This window comes from Gopherus evgoodei, chromosome 7 (genome assembly GCF_007399415.2).
Source record: "Gopherus evgoodei ecotype Sinaloan lineage chromosome 7, rGopEvg1_v1.p, whole genome shotgun sequence".
Taxonomy (NCBI): domain Eukaryota; kingdom Metazoa; phylum Chordata; order Testudines; family Testudinidae; genus Gopherus; species Gopherus evgoodei.
In genome coordinates this window covers 111,365,632-111,381,884 of record NC_044328.1, presented here as the reverse complement: position 1 = coordinate 111,381,884, position 16,253 = coordinate 111,365,632, and the positions used below count along the sequence as shown (strand labels likewise).

Below are 16,253 nucleotides of genomic sequence, written 5' to 3'. Positions count from 1 at the left end.
GTTCTAGGAGACTGGTATATCACCAATTATTTCTTTCTTTCTCATGGAGCTCAGTGTGGGGGTGAAGGTCCTTGCAGGTTCAAAATTTAGGACAGAAGGGTACTGTTTAATTTGTGCCAGGGCTGAGCCCCGGCATCTCTGGGCTTTTTGAGTCATTTATGAAAGTGTGTTTAAAAAAAAAAAAATTGCTTGAGCCCCAGCACCTCTTTCATTACAAATAAAGAAGCATTGCAGAAGGAAACTCTCAACCCACATGGTCAGAGGTTAAAGGGGGACAGTGGGGGGAGCTCTCACTCCACTGCCTTTCTCGGGTGCTGGCAGCTCAGCTCCCACTCTTCACAGGCTGATGAAGTGAGGACCCCTCAAATGAGCTCCATTCTTATTGCTTGGAAGACCTCTTATGATGACATGCAAACACTACTGTCATCACTAACCTCACGCATAGGGCATGGAACAGAACTTCTGAAATGGACTGTAAAACCCCTTGAGTTCTGTCTTAAACTGCATTGGGCGAAGTTCTCTCCTCCATTACAGCTGTAAAATGCTGCTGTGTGCACGCTGCAATGCTTATAATCAACTTCACCTCTTAATCACTTACGGTTTGCCATATCCCAGCCCCACTGTCCTTGCCATTTAGACTGTAAGCTCTGCAGGGCCAGGCCCTTATGCACCTATTTGTCTTTAAAGCAACTAGCACACAGCTGGGGCTCTAGAAATACATTTCTTGCCCAAATGAAACAAGCAGCACGAGAAGCCTCACCTGACTGAGCCTCTCCTGGTGAGATTTTCACTAGAATTTTTCAAATGAGATTGGGTTGTTATCCCCCAAGCCAAACACCATGGAGCTTAGCTGAAATGGAGCTTTGATGTTTCCTCCATCACTAGCTTCAGCCCCTGTGAGTTCAACAACCCACTCCACTCGAGCAGCTGTGATATTGAACCAAACTGATCATCAGCTTCGTTTCCCCCCATTCAAGCAGCATAACTACCTATCTTAGATTGTGTCCTTCTGTCAGCCTCAGCGCCATGAACTTGGCTATAACTGTCAGCAAAACAGCTCGTACCACTATGAGGACTTCCAGGCTTTTGTGCTGTGTCTTGCAGTCTGCCTGGGTCCTCCTTTTAGCAAGGAGGGGAGCACTAGGCAAGCGTGAAGACACACGAGGACATATTCAGTACCATCAGCCACCGACATGAACTAGTCACCAGGTCCCAGTGCATGTCATCCAGGAGAAATCATTTGTCTGACAACAACCCTTGCAGTATGTTGTACCCAGCTGTAGTGTGCACTTACAAGTCAGTGCCCCGTTAGGCTCATATCAGTATCATCGCAGTATCCAAGCCGACCTTATTCCTTCAGCTAGGTATTCTGAAAATGCAGCACTGATTCTAGAGGCCATGTGGGCAGAACACAGCTCAAGAGATGTATCCAATCAGCACTTGTCAATTTCCATTTGCCTGAAAAATCAGTTGGTGGTGGTTGCCAGTGAAAGGATAGAACCTTCTACCACCAGGCTGGGGCACTGATTCAGTACTGACTCAGAGGGAAGATTTTTTTGAGGAAAAGCCAGAATGCAGCATAAATGTTAGTGGCTCAATAGGCAGCAGTTTCCTATTCAAGCACTGACTCATTGATTTCAAGGGAACAGTGTTACACTCACATAGGCTGCGTCTGAAAATCCCAGCCTAGAAGCATTGGTACTTTAATTGTAATGACTATAGCACATACAATTGTAAAACTCATAAGGTGATATTTTCAGCTAATACTCTGCTTATTGTATCTGTATTTATTTCCTTGGCACTCAGCTGTTTTAAAAGGTAGACACTTGTCATCTTCTTGTTCGCACATGTTCAAACAGCACACTTCTGAAAACTCTCATTGACTTCAGAGGGAGCAGAGGAGTTGGGCCACCATGGACCATTTTTGAAAATCCTTTCCTAATAATTCTATACCTTTCCTGTGAATATTTTTGAGCAGCCCATAAATGCTGAATAAGCCTCACAACAGCCCTGTGAGGTATTTTAATTGTACCCAATTAACAGATGGAGAGACTAAGGCACCAAAAGGTCAAAGGACTTGTCTTGGTCAGTAGTGGAGCCTGAATATAACACCCAGTCCAGAACTCCACTTCCATGTTTTAACTACTAGAAAACATTGTCTCCTTCATTAGCATTTATTTTGGCTTGATAAGGGTCTTTCTAATCTTTTTGTTGTCAGCTAGAACATTTGGTGTGCATCACAAACTTTCTGCAAGTTAGGGTGATGTTCACTGATCAAATTCAGCTAAAGAATTCTGATTTACTGTAGCTCTGCAAGTTATCACATACTTTTGCACCAAAACTACAGAGAATTGTTTTTCCAAGAGATTTCTGCATGTCAGATTTCCAGCTGGTGATGAGGGGGATTCATCACTATAGTATAATTCCAGTTATCTGAATCCTTTATCCAAAAATCCTAGTTATCTGTAGAACTCACAGATGTGGATACCCAAAGACCATTTTTGCAGATCACGGCTGCACGCGGATCCAAATTTTATACCTAAAGCGCTGCAAATCTGTGGATCATTGTTGCAGATCACAGACTGGATGAAGATGCAAAATTTGTAGGGCTCTAATTATCTGAATCCACAGCATGTTCCTTTGTAGCACTGTTAGGCTACAGCCCTTCCATGCATCCGAACGCCTGGTTAGCCAAAAGTTTCCACTCTCCCCCCAGCACATTGGATAAACAGGAGTTTACTGTATTGGGGTTGCAGTCTAGCTATTCCTCCAGCAGCAGGTCAGACAAGAAATGTACCCCTCCCTCTCAACCTCTGTGATTCAACATAACCACCCTATCCTCTGTAATCTTCGCTGCTGGGCTGCCACTAGTGGATGTGCCAGAGCTTGAGAGAGAGCGGTGCTGTTGCTACCAGCTGATTTTCATCATGAAATGTCCCTTAGAGCTGGCTACAGTGAAAAAGAGACAAGCTGCACACCCTTGCCTACCGACTGTATTAGCTGATTTTCTAAAGTATATCTTCAGTTGCCAGCGTCTAGATATATTTCCCGGTTGGGATAGCTCCAGGAGTTAGAAATTACTGGCAAAGGGAGCAATGTTAGTGGTGGTTCACTGCACCACTATGTTGAGAACTTGAGTGCAGTTTCTGGGCTTGACTGCTTACTGCCTCAGTCCCGCAACCATTTACGCAGGTCCTTAACTTTAGACATGTGACTAGTCCTATTGAATACAATAGGATTACTCATGTGAGTAAAATTAAGCAGGTGCTTAAATGTTTGCAGGATCAAGGCCTAAGTCTGCAGGAACTGATGATGTCACTCTTCTTTGAAAAGAGGGGGACAGTTTTGTGTTCACCACCACCCGCTCCTCTGGCCAATACAGGCGTGACATTCAAAAGGAGTCCTTTTCAGCCAGGGGATGGTAGCTGCAGCACTGGTTCCTTAAGGGGGCAGGGGGATTAAAGTGTCTGTGTGTGAAAGTCCTTCACGTTTCACAAGAATGCAGAGGAATGTTGCTAATCAGTTTGGCGGTGGGCTATGTTATCCATCCACCTTATGTTGCCCTTAAAACAATTGGCTTCTACACTACACAGAGGTGAAAGTAAGCCGGTACGGGCCAGTACGGAGGATCGGTAAGAAAAGGTGCAGTAACTACAGGCAAGAAAATGGAGCATTCTCCTGGCTCCAGCAATCCTGAGGGTCCGAGCCCGGCTCCACAAATGTTCAGGGCTGGGTCTCCCCCTGACCCCACCTGCTGCCCCCTGTACCTCCCCTTTGCTGCCCCCATGCACCTCCCTGGGTCCCGGAGCAGAGTGTTTCTCTCCCTGTCCCCTGTAGCTCCATGCTGCCTGCCTGCATTAACGGCTGCCACAGGGTCCTAGTGCCCCCCTCCAAAACTGCCAAGGGAGGCTGCCTTTCCCCCTAGGACCCTTTCATTTTCCAGTGGGACCCTCCACCAGTACAGCAGCCCATCTGCCTGCAGTCACTGCTCTTGCCCCATGCTGGGCAAGGGGCAGCCCCAGTGAGGCTACAGTAAGGGGCAGCAGCAGGGAGGAGGCACACGTGATAGCAGCCTCCCCCGGCATGGCACCCACCACAGGGGAGGCAAGGGGGATTCCTGGACCTGAGAGGGGCCCTAGGAGCTCATGCAGTGACTGGGGGGCTAACTGTGCTGCTGCAAGGGGAGAAGGGGGTCCCTAACCCAGCACTCGCTGCTGCCAGCAGGGAGAGGGCTGGGGGGAGTCCTCTCTGGCTCCAGTCCCAGGGCAGCCTGCCTGCACCCCAAACTCATCCCCACCCCAGAGCCCACACCCCCAGCCAGAGCCCTCATCCCTTCCACACTCCAACCCTCTGTCCTAGCCCTGAGCCTCTCCAATACCCCAAACCCCTCATCTCCAGCCCCAGCGAGAGCCCTCATTCTCCTGCACCCTAACCCTCTGCCTCAGCCCTGAGTCCCCTCCCAAACCCCTCATCCCCAGCACATCCCAAATCCACCCCCAGCCTCACCCCACAGCACTCATCCCTGCACCCCCTCCCTCCACACCCTCTTATCCCCAAACTCCCTCCCAGTACCTACACCCCCTCCCTCCACACCCTCCCATCCCTAAACTACCTCCCAGAGCCTGCACCCTGCATCCCTCCTGCACCCCAGTGCTCTGCCCCAGCCCAGGGCCTGCACCCCAGACCTCCTTCCTCACCCAAACTCCCTCCCAGAGTCTTGGGCAGGTGGGGGGTGCAGTTTAGGGGGGCAGAGTTTAGGCATGGGCAGGTTCTGGGCATCATAAAAATTTCTACAAACCTACCACCCCTGCTGGCAAGAGCTGGTGCACCATACCAGGGTGGACTGGCTTCCTGAGGCAGCAATTTAAAGGGCTGGAGCCCAGGGTCCTTTAAATTGCTTCCAGAGCCCTGGGGTAGTGGCTGCAGGGCTTGGGTGGCGATTTAAAGGGCCCAGGGCTCCTGCAGCTGCTACCGCCCCGGGCCCTTTAAATTGCTGCTGGAGCCCCACTGCCACTACCCCAGGGCTCCGGGTACAATTTAAAGGGCCCCCGGAGCCTGCCAAACCCCTGGGGTAGTGGCAGCAGGGCTCTGGTGGCTATTGAAAGGGTTTGGGCTCCTGCTGCCTCTACCACCCTGGGCCCATTAAATAGCCACTGGAGCCCTGCCACCGCTGCCCCAGGGCTCCGGCGGCAGGGCTCCAGAGATGATTTAAAGGGCCTTGGAGGGTAGCGGCAGCTGGAGCCCTGGGCCCTTTAAATTGCCCCATTTAAATTGCTCCCAACCCCCAGGGCTCCCAGCCACCTTTGCAGCTGGGAGCTCAGAGGTGATTTAAAGGGCTTCCAGCTGCTGCTACCACAGCCCCAGCCCTGGGCCCTTTAAATCCTGATTTAAAGGCTGCCTCTTCTGGTGGAGGCCACACTGCTCCTCAGGATTCCTGAGTACCAGCAAGTCCTTTAAGTTACTTTCATCCCTGATGCTACACATTGTAAACATTCTGAGATCTAACCCAAAGATGCTGGGAGAAGTTACTGCTACCTCAGCAGCAATCATGGGTCTCCTAGCTGCAGACTTAGATCACCTGATGATTACCTGTTCTGTTCTTTCCCTCTGGCATTAGTCACTGTCAGAAGACAGGATACTAGGTCAGATGGATCTTTGGTCTGACCCAGTATGGCTGTTCTTATGTTCTCTTTTCCCTTTCTTACCCAAAGGGAAAACAAAACTGCAATTTCTTTTTCCTGCCTCCCCCCAGCTAAGCTACAATAGACAGATACCCTAGGTTACTTTATCCCTATAGTGATGCAGCTGTCCCAACCATCCAAAGTGGGCCAGAGGGCCAGCTCTCTGTAACACAAACTGGCTGATCTACTGCACCCTACCTTCTGGGGTCTGAGCGAGAATTTGGTCCATAATCTTATAAGGTTACAACTGCCATGACACACATTAAAATAGCTACTACCATGAAGGCAGAGATATACATGAAGGCCTACCAGTGCTTGTAAAAGGCCTGACAAAGAACAAAAAGCCTGTCAGTCACTACTAAGAAATGTTGCCCTCAGGAAATTTAAAAACATGAACATCATGGCATATGCAATAAATGTCTCCTTTTTAACTGCATGTTCAAGAATGAACAAAACTCTGGTATCCTTAAAAAAAATCAGAGATAGTTTGCAAGCACCCCCAGATTTTTTAAATACTTGTGAATAGTCATTACAATTGGAAAAATACATTGTAAACTTTGGTCCAAGTCATGCAACTTTACATAAGCAGTTTCAAATATGTAGTCCTACGCACATGAGCAAAGTGTTACTCATAGACTCATAGACTCTAGGACTGGAAGGGACCTTGAGAGGTCATCGAGTCCAGTCCCCTGCCCTCACGGCAGGACCAAATACTGTCTAGACCATCCCTAATAGACATTTATCTAACCTACTCTTAAATATCTCCAGAGATGGAGATTCCACAACTTCCCTAGGCAATCTATTCCAGTGTTTAACTACCCTGACAGTCAGGAACTTTTTCCTAATGTCCAACCTAAATCTCCCTTGCTGCAGTTTAAGCCCATTGCTTCTTGTTCTATCACTGGAGGCTAAGGTGAACAAGTTTTCTCCCTCCTCCTGATGACACTCTTTTAGATACCTGAAAACTGCTGTCATGTCCCCTCTCAGTCTTCTCTTTTCCAAACTAAACAAACCCAATTCCTTCAGCCTTCCTTCATAGGTCATGTTCTCAAGACCTTTAATCATTCTTATTGCTCTTCTCTGGACCCTCTCCAATTTCTCCACATCTTTCTTGAAATGCGGTGCCCAGAACTGGACACAATACTCCAGTTGAGGCCTAATCAGCGCAGAGTAGAGCGGAAGAATGACTTCTCGTGTCTTGTTTACAACACACCTGTTAATGAATCCCAGAATCACGTTTGCTTTTTTTGCAACAGTACATGTTGCATGTAACATACAGGCATGTTAGCAGGATTGGGACATAGGTGCAGAATCAGGGCTTTAGAGACCATTTTTGGATGTGTCTTCACTCCAAAGTGAAGGTGTTACTGTAGCACAGGTAGGCACAGCTGGAGTGACTTTAATTAAGCTAACAGAGGTAACAATAAGAGTAAAGACATGGTGACATAGGCTAGCAACAAGAATATGTACCCAGGATCCCTGATGGGCTCATGCTTGGGTTGCTAGCCTGTGTCGCTACATCTTCGCTACTATTGTTTCCTGTGCTAACTTGTTTATGTCTATTTGTGCTACAATCACATCTTTGTGGTAAAAACACACACAACATGTCAGATTAAAGGGATACATTCAATGTAGTTATTTATCAAACTTCTTTCCCTACGTTACTAATAACTTCTTAGTTTATGAGGTGAAAGAACTTTTACAGTCCTATTTACTGGTCACTCTTTGTGCTCCTCATTTGCTCTTTGAATTTCGCTCAGCTTGAACTGAAATCGACGTTTCACTTTTTGTTTATAGACAGTTGCACTTTCAGGGTTTGAGTTTCAGACATTCCAGGAAATGCTTATGCTCAAAATCAATTATATTAATTACTCATGCAAATATTTCTCTTGGTCTCAGGTTTTCATCATAAAATGTAAATGTTAAACAATTTTTAAAGGGACACCATCAACTTAAAATCAGTCTGATTGATTTTTAAGCTACCATTGTTACAAGTAATGCCTCAGCTTAGAGAAAAAGAGAATAGAAAAATATTTTCCTTTAAAAGATCTGTTTACATTGTGCATTTGAAAACACATGGTAAAATAGACAGTCCTCCATTGTTTATGTGGGGTTTCACACTGCAGTGGGGGAGAGAAAATAATGGAAAAAAATAAGAAAATGTGGAGTTAAAGCCAGGACAATTAGCAGGAAAGAACTAAGAAGCAGGTGTAGTTCCTTTAAGTAGAGTTATTCAGATAGATTAGATTGCAAACTGACAGTGTCCATTGAAATGGCTTGAGCAGAGAGAAAATACCTAATTAAAATAGCGTGTGATGGGGTTTTTGTTTTTTGGTCTGACACCTCTGGAATCTGGCGGGGGCTGAATAATCCGCAACGTGCGATCTTCTAGGACTTGATGACACACACCTGCCACAGGGCTGAGGCGGCAGCAGGCTCATTTGTGCTCAGCAGAGTGGGTGGCTGCGTGTGTTTTCTCCCTCTCTCCGTTGCCCAACAAACCAGGCGATGATACAGTGATCAAAGGCAAAACTCAGAGGCATCGCTCCCTATCATCGTGCGAGCGATGCCTGGTGTAATCAGTCTCAGTATAGCGGTTTCGGGCCCTCAGTCGCAGCTCCCGTTTAGACACAAATGGTCCATGCGCTTCCCACGGAGAGACCACAGCGCTCTTTGTCCCCTCCTCCCTGCCCCGGCTCCCTTTGGAATTCTTCGGGGTGCACCCTCCTGCGATGCACAGGGCTCCCCAAATTAACCCCCTTCCCTGCACGGGCCAGAAGAAAATCACGCCCAACCCCGGGGGAAAGGCTCATCCGGCTGCTCTTACCTGCCCAGCTGTGGGAAAGGGAGTGACTCGGATACAGCCTGGAGCCGGACTGTACTACCTCGGGCACCCCTGCCGGGAATCGCAGCCCTGGCGGCACGCAGCTAGGATCTCCCCGCAGGGCAGCCACCCCGGGGGCCCGTTAGCAGCACGCGGCTTGCGCTCCCCTGGCCAAAGGCTTCGCTAAGGGAGGAAGGAAATTCACTATCGTGGCGCCCCCCTGGCTTCTCCTGCCACTTAGTACGATCCCCACCCCCACGCTGGGAACCGCAGCTCCCGTGGCTACACTAAGGGCAGTAACAAGGCTCAGCAGAGCCACAGTCCCATGCCACGGGCCAGGAGAGGATCGTCTGAAGCAGCACTAGCCAGCGGCACGGCGAGGTGTTTTTATTTGCTACCCCCCCTCCCCATCCTTGTTCCTGCACCAGCACTGATGGAGCACATCGCACATCAATGTCTAGCCTTGTAAAGCCCTCGGTCTCGCTGCGCTGTACCCACAGCACTTCTGGAGTGGGGGCGGGGGCCCTGTCCAGACTTGCCGAAGAAGGAAGAAAAAAGCCCCCTCGCCTCCTCCGCAGGTTGCTCCGGTGCCGGGATGCCAGGCTGGAGGAAGAATCTGACCCTGTGTCTGCAGAGAATGCAGGAGGAAGGTAAGGCTGGCTACAGAAGCAGGGGGGAATGCTCGGCGGGTGGGGTAGGGGGGATATTACACTGCATTGAGAAACTGCCTTGGAGTTTTTCATGAGGTTGTAAGGGGGGTGTATGTGTCTGTTTCTTTGTCTCTGGAGGGATGCTTGAAAATACAGCCTCTCTTTTGAGGCCCCTGTTTGAACTGCGTGTTTACAATGGTTCTGGTAGTGATTCCCTCCTCCCCAAATACGAATCACTTTGAGCCCTGTTTGGTAGTTACCTGTTTGCCAGGAACAGCAGCATAAATCAGATGTCTGATGCTCTGGCTGAGGGGGTGAAATACACCAAATACCAATAAACTTTAAAGCAGCACCTCTGTCCTCCATCCATCATGCTGGGTGTAAGATTGGAGGTGGTGTTCTTTTACTTGTGTGTTGAGTGTTGGGAGACGATATGAGAGAGGGGAAATTGAATATTTATTTTTGGCAGTCGAGTAGCATGCAGCATCTTGCATGTAACTTTCTAAAGCTGTTGCTGCTTCCAAATGGCAATTATTCTCAGTGCTTAACTTCAAACAGCGATGTGGGTCTTGTGAATTTCACTGCGGTCCTGCAAGCTTACTACTATTCATATTATCTTTCATACTATTACTCCCAGCATCTGGGAGTTATGTTCTACAGTGTGATGTTAAATTAATGTTGGATCTGCAGCTCATAAAAGTTGGAAGGAAACTCTCACAAGGTGGCAACTTAAAGAATGTTTAAAATCTTACATGCCAGTTTATTTTGGTTCATGGGGAGTATGTATGAATGGGGATGATAGTGTTGAGGACAGTACCTATGTCAGAAATGGAGTATAATTCTGTCTCGATCCCATGACAGTGGTTTCAGGGAGTTAACCTGAGACAAGCTTTTAGGGTCAGAGATGAGCAGGAATTCCTTTTCTGGTTGCCTTTGCAGCTTCTCCTTTCAATGCTGCCCCTCAGCTGCTTTGCTACAATTGGTTAGTAGTGAGTTGTGTTGCAATGCCAAGCAGGGCTCAAGAATGATTTAAAGCATTACAGTTGCACCAAGTGAGTAATGCAAAAATCAGACTTTTCAACCCTGTTGGTTACCATTAATAGAAACAAATTTCACTGTTACCTGCTTTGTGACGGGTCAGGTTTGAATAGTTAAACTGATATATTTAGTGAGTCTTTTTTTCTGTTGCTACTTATCTCTTTCTTGCACTCTGTTTCAAGATAACAACATAGTGTTTTTTAACCTCTTGAGTCTACTGCTTCCACTTAACTTGGACTCCAGGCTCAGTAAACTGAGAACTTGAATTCTGCTGAAAATCAGAGATTTTATTCTATTAAAAAGCATTTTTTCAACAAATCCATAGTGTCCTCAAACTAGTCCTTTGATGCAGTCACCGTGGGATATAGTGCTATGTAACACTGGTCTGCAGTAATACATCTGGGTGCTCTTGCACCAGTGGAGGTTTGGAGGCCAGTAATTTTTGAACAGTATTTACATTAACGAGCTCCTGAAGTACTAGCTGCACTGTTTTAACATGATTGGTTTTATTACTTTCTATGACTTTCACAAATATTTAATGGTTCTTCCTTCCTGTGTCTTTGAAATTGATTTCCCCCTCATTTGCCGCCCCCCTCCTCTGACACACAGCACTGCAGTGGGTTTCTTACCTGAGTATGCCACTACATTATCCATATTCTTATAGGCTGTTTACCAGATTCCCCTGTAACATTGTCCTTAGTGCCTTGCACAGCTCAAGAGCAGTTTGTCTTTGGAAGTTATGACTTAACTACTGTCTGATTAACCATCTGAAAGAAGAAATCTTGCAGGATAGGGAGCATGACAAGCTGGTTTGATGTGTAGAGGACAAGCTATATGTATGGCAATGGACTAGTGGTGAGGGCATGCAGGGAAGAGATCTCCGTCCCTTTTCTACCAGAGATTTTCTTTTTTTACGATGCTAAATAGTCAGCTGTTCATATTTCAGTGTAAGAATCTGTTTTTCTATGGGGAAAACAGATATGGGCCCAGTTAAAATTTTGTAGTATTAATATTTTAACAGACACAGTACAATGTATAACTAAGCTCCAGAGAAAGTTTCACATCTCGTCTTGTATAACAGCATCCTGAAAACAGGATTTTATTCAGATTTTTTTTTTTTGGTCAAGCCAAACTCCAAACATCCTATTAATATTATTTTCTAGTTATCTTTTTTCTGAACAAATTATATCTGCTGTTGTCTCTTTGTGATTGTTCAAATGTGGCAATTTCAGTTCGGCCATACCACGACTAAGAGCGACAGCACTGCAAGAGCAACACACGCTCACCACACAGTGTGTAAATTTTGCACATAGCCCTGAGTTTCCAAAGTAAATGTTCTGCTAGTCATGAAAAGGAGTATATTTAAGTCTATGAACATGAGTGGTACGTTTTGGTTACTCCATATTGCTGCAATGGGCATCGCTTGCTACTTTCAGCCATTCTGTACAAGAGTGGGAGCTTCATTTATTGAGAACGGTGTTCAAAGGGTCAAACGCATTAAGTAACATAGTTAAAACACGTAAAATTCACATGGGCTGTGCTGAAATATGGCATTCATTCATATTTTAAGCAAAAACCAACCACAGGTATTTTCTTTATACACTTGTTTTGCTGTAAAAAGGCTACAGTCTGGCATGTATGATCCCAGGAGAAAGCACAAAACGGCTGTGATCATGAATAAGTTCTCATTCTCCATCAAAAAAGAGTTTCATGGTATGTACAATTGTTGGTTTTTTTTTTAATTTTGAGGAAGAATTGACATTAATGACTTTAAAGAAGTTGAATGTTGCCAGTAAGATTCCACGTTACCTTACTCCCAACACACATGCTCTCTATGTAAACAGCCTTATTCTTTCCAAGTCAAGGACCAGTTCCTGCGACTACTTCCTTATTCGTATGAAAAGGTCCATCAGCACCATTACGGGCCAGATCCAAAGCACACTGAAGTCAGTGGAAAGGCTCTCATTAACTTCAGTGGCTTTGGGTCAGGCCATATTGCATAAGTATTGCTCAGCTGACTGTTTGCAGGATCTGGCTTGAAGGCTGGAAATTCCCTGGTAAGGCAGCCACACAAACAAATCTACCTTGCCTGCATGCTTTATAATCATGTCCTTAATTACACACTTTGTACTCATGCTTTATAATCATGTCCTTAATTACAGTATCACACAGTAAGATATAATTCCCTTATTATAGTTTATTCTATTGGATTATTTGCCAAATAGTACCACATAAATTATAAACTAATAAAGGTTGGAGCAATATTATGTGTTTCTGAATTTCTAACGATCATGATAACTCAAGAACAGCAGAACAAACTAGATCATGTTCATTCTGCTCATCACTGGTTAGTTGTCAGGCCACTTCTTGCAGTCCTGCTGGAGAAAACTATTCTGCTGATTTCAATGGCTTGTGAATGAAGCCTATGCGAAGACTGCAGGTTATGGCCCACAATGCTTGTAAATAGGATTTAACTACCTAATGTTGCAGTTCTTAATGGGAATTTAGCTTGAGTAAGGACTGCAGGACTGGGCCCTTATTCATGGTTTTCTCAGCATGTCAGTAGTGGGGGAAAAAATAAAGGCCACATTCTGATTTCAGGACTGTGCATACATGTGGGTGGGTGGGAGGGAGAGTTCCCATTGAGTTCAGTACCTCTAAGCAACCAAGGGCAGAGTGTGGCCATAATGACATAAGACTAAGTCATGTATACTGAACAAGAGAATAAGACATTTTTGTCATAACAAGTATGAGTAATATAATATCTATATCGACCTATGCTGTCACTTTCATATCTAGACACTGTTACACAGTCCTTAGATGTGATTCATATACTACTGGAGAAAAGTATAGGCTGTGATTATAAAGGTGTAGGTCACTAATATAGAACCAAATCATTAAATCTTTACTGTGGATAAACTCCCACCGACTTCAATGACATTTTGTTTGAGTAAGGACCTCAAGGTTTGGCCTATAATTTGTACATTACAAAGCCCAGTGTGGTGATTTCTGCTCCTCCGCCCCCTTGGAATATCACAGGAGTGGTAATACAGGGGGATTATAAAATCTAAAGTGAGTTACTGACTCCTCATGTGCAAATCGACTGGGAAAGATAAAAGAATAAATTTGTAACAAGTTAAAGCTGTTCTTGAAAAGTAAAAATGTTACAGGATTATGTCGCTGCTGTTGATTTCCATCCACTGCATCCAGTCAGTTTATGTGGCTTCATGCTAGTTACCTAGGAAACAGCTGTAGCAGTGTAGGATGTAATTTTATTGGCTTTGTGGTCACACTGATTATTAGGGTTGTGGGTAGAGGTTTCCCATGGTAGATCTGTGCATATGTAGCCCAGGAAGAGGAAATGCTTGATAATGTGTTTTGATTTGTAAAATGAAAGAAAAAACAAAATTATAGGATACAATTTTACTTGCTTACCCAGGGCCGGCCTTAGGATTTATGGTGCCCTAGGCGAGATTATTAAACTGGTGCCCCTGTGCCTGATCTGCTCTTAGCAACGCAAACATAAGCTTATAGTATTGGAAAACTTGCCACATTCACATTATTAAAACCAGTTTGACTTAATTAAGCACACTGTAATGCTGATGGACTAGCACTAAAGAAGCAGCACTATAGAAAAAATTCTGATATGACAGAATGATGCAAATAATATATTTTTTTTAATTTATCAAAATTTTATTGGAAATTTATATGAAGAGGTATTGAAACAAAGATTTGTTTTTAATTAAAAGCAATCTTTCTGGCTTTTTTGGCTGCAAAATCAGTAATAATGTCATCGTATGACAAAGACAAAGTCATGTCTTGTTCGATCGCAAGAATAGCAAGACCAGTCAAGCGTTCCTGACTCATTGTAGAGCGGAGATAGTTTTTAATGAGCTTTAGTTTTGAGAAATTCCGTTCTCCTGATGCTTCTGTTACAGGAATTGTCAGTAGAATATGAGTGGCAATGTACATGTTAGGATATATGTCAACAAGTTTGCGGGTATGAATAAACTGTACAATGTCCATCACCGATTTTGCATGTGGCAACATTGATGACAGTGTACTCAATTCTTCGTACAGTTCAAGTCCATTTAAATCAAAACTATCACCATGCTTCAGGAGGCTCTCTAGATTCTTGCACTTTGTCATTAGTTGCTCTTGTTTTCCTATTTTGTTGAATTTAGTTATGTCATACAAAAATCCAAACTGTTCATGGTGTACTTGCAAGGTATTAAACCTTTCATCAACAGCAGATATTGCAGGAGAATCTTAGTACAACATATGGTCACTCTATACCAGGGGTCGGCAACTTTTCAGAAGTGGAGTGCCAAGTTCACTGTAATTTAAGGTTTCTCGTGCCAGTGATACATTTTATTGTTTGTAGAAGGTTTCTCTCTATGTCTATATTATATAAATAAACTATTGTTATTATCTGAGGTCTTGGCCACCGGTCCTGCTCAGGCCACTGCCAGCTGAGTAAATTAAACCCCAAACCGGCAGCGGGCTGGTGGCTGGAACCCTGGACAAGGATCCCAGGCCCTGCTCAGCCCGCTGCTGGCCTGGGGTTCTGACCACCAACTCCTGCCAGCCAGGATCCCAGCCGCCAACCCCCCCTCAACCCGCTACCAGTCTGGGATTCTGCTCACCCAGGCTGGCAGGAGGCAGAGTGGGGCTGGCGGCTGAGCTCCTGACTGGCAAGGGGCCAGCAGCCGGAACCCCGGAGTAGCAGTAGGCTGAGTGCTGCTGGCACCCCAGACTGGCAGCAGACTGAGCCACTCAACCCCCCACCTGCCCTGCTCAGCCCGCTCAGCCCGCCATCAGCCCACTCAACCCGCTGCCGGCTGAGTGAATGGAACCCCAGGCTGACAGCAGGTTGAGTGGTTCAACTGGCCTGCTCAGCCCACTGCCAGCCTGGGATTCCTTGGGGGTCCCCAGGCCAGCAGCAGGTGCTGAGTGGGGCCGATGGCTGGTATCCCAGCTGGCAATAGGGCAGCAGCCGGAACCCCCGAGCAGTGATGGGCTGAGCCGCTCGGCCTGCTGCTGCATACCATCAAAAATCAGCTCACCTGCCACCTTTGACAGGTGTGCCGTAGGTTGCCGAACCCTGCTTTATACACTAGTAAGGAGATGAGCATATTACAGTTGTTGGAGGGCTCTTATCAGGAGTAACAGGCTATAGGAAAGTCAGTCAACATTTTTTGTTTCTCTGATGAAAACTGACCCACTCTCTGCCTCAAACCAAACCTGTCATTAATAATTGTCAAGAACTTAATTTTCTGTTTTTGGCTAAGATATTGATTTAAAAAAAATTGAAATTGGATTCAGGATTGTTAGCAAGAATTTTTGACAAACAAAGTTGTTAAATGACAATCTAAATGGCAACACAGTACTGCTTTCATGGTTGGCTCACCCCCCAGCCTGCTGGTCCAACAGCTGCAGTAGAGGAGGAGATAGGTGGAAAACTGCAGGACCCCAAAATCTACCTCTTGGGGTGCAGAGTGGCAACAGCAGCAGCAAACCCTCAGGTCCAATCACACGCCAATGGGCACCGCTGCCAGCCCAACAGACCATGGTGAAGTTAGCACAGCATCTGATCTCAGGGACGGGGCACTCATGGAGCCACAGCAGCTCATCCTGCCCTGTGCAGCTCCCCCCCGGATGAGATGGATTGCTGACAGCTGCCAGCCTGGGGGAGAGGCGCTCCTCAGCTAGGGTGATAGATCCAGATGTCCTGATTTTATAGGGCCAGTCCTGATATTTGGGGCTTTGTCTTATATAGGCACCAATTACCCCCACCTAGAGTGACCAGACAGAAAGTGTGTAAAATCAGGACAGGGATGGGTGGGAGTGGGGGGGTAAAAGGAGCCTATATAAGAAAAAGACCCCAAAATTGGGACTGTCCCTATAAAACAGGGATATCTGCTCACCCTACTCCAATCCCCTATCCTGATTTTTCACACATCTGGCTAACCTCAGCCAAACCCTGTGTGACATTCCAATCCTGGCTGCCTGCCAAGGAAGTGAGTTACTTTTCACTTTCATTCCTCAGCACGCAGCCAG

The 16,253-nt window shown here is 46.0% G+C and overlaps 1 protein-coding gene across 1 annotated transcript in view; it reads left to right on the top strand.

The window, feature by feature from the left end:
* Positions 1 to 8,793: 8,793 nt before the first annotated feature.
* Positions 8,794 to 16,253, top strand: part of GRIP2 (glutamate receptor interacting protein 2) — a 495,093-nt gene continuing 487,633 nt past the window's right edge. Inside the window, exon 1 of the mRNA XM_030569621.1 lies at positions 8,794 to 9,155. Coding sequence (XP_030425481.1) covers positions 9,101 to 9,155 — 55 coding nt within the window. The 5' untranslated portion in view covers positions 8,794 to 9,100. The remainder of the gene's footprint in view (positions 9,156 to 16,253) is intronic.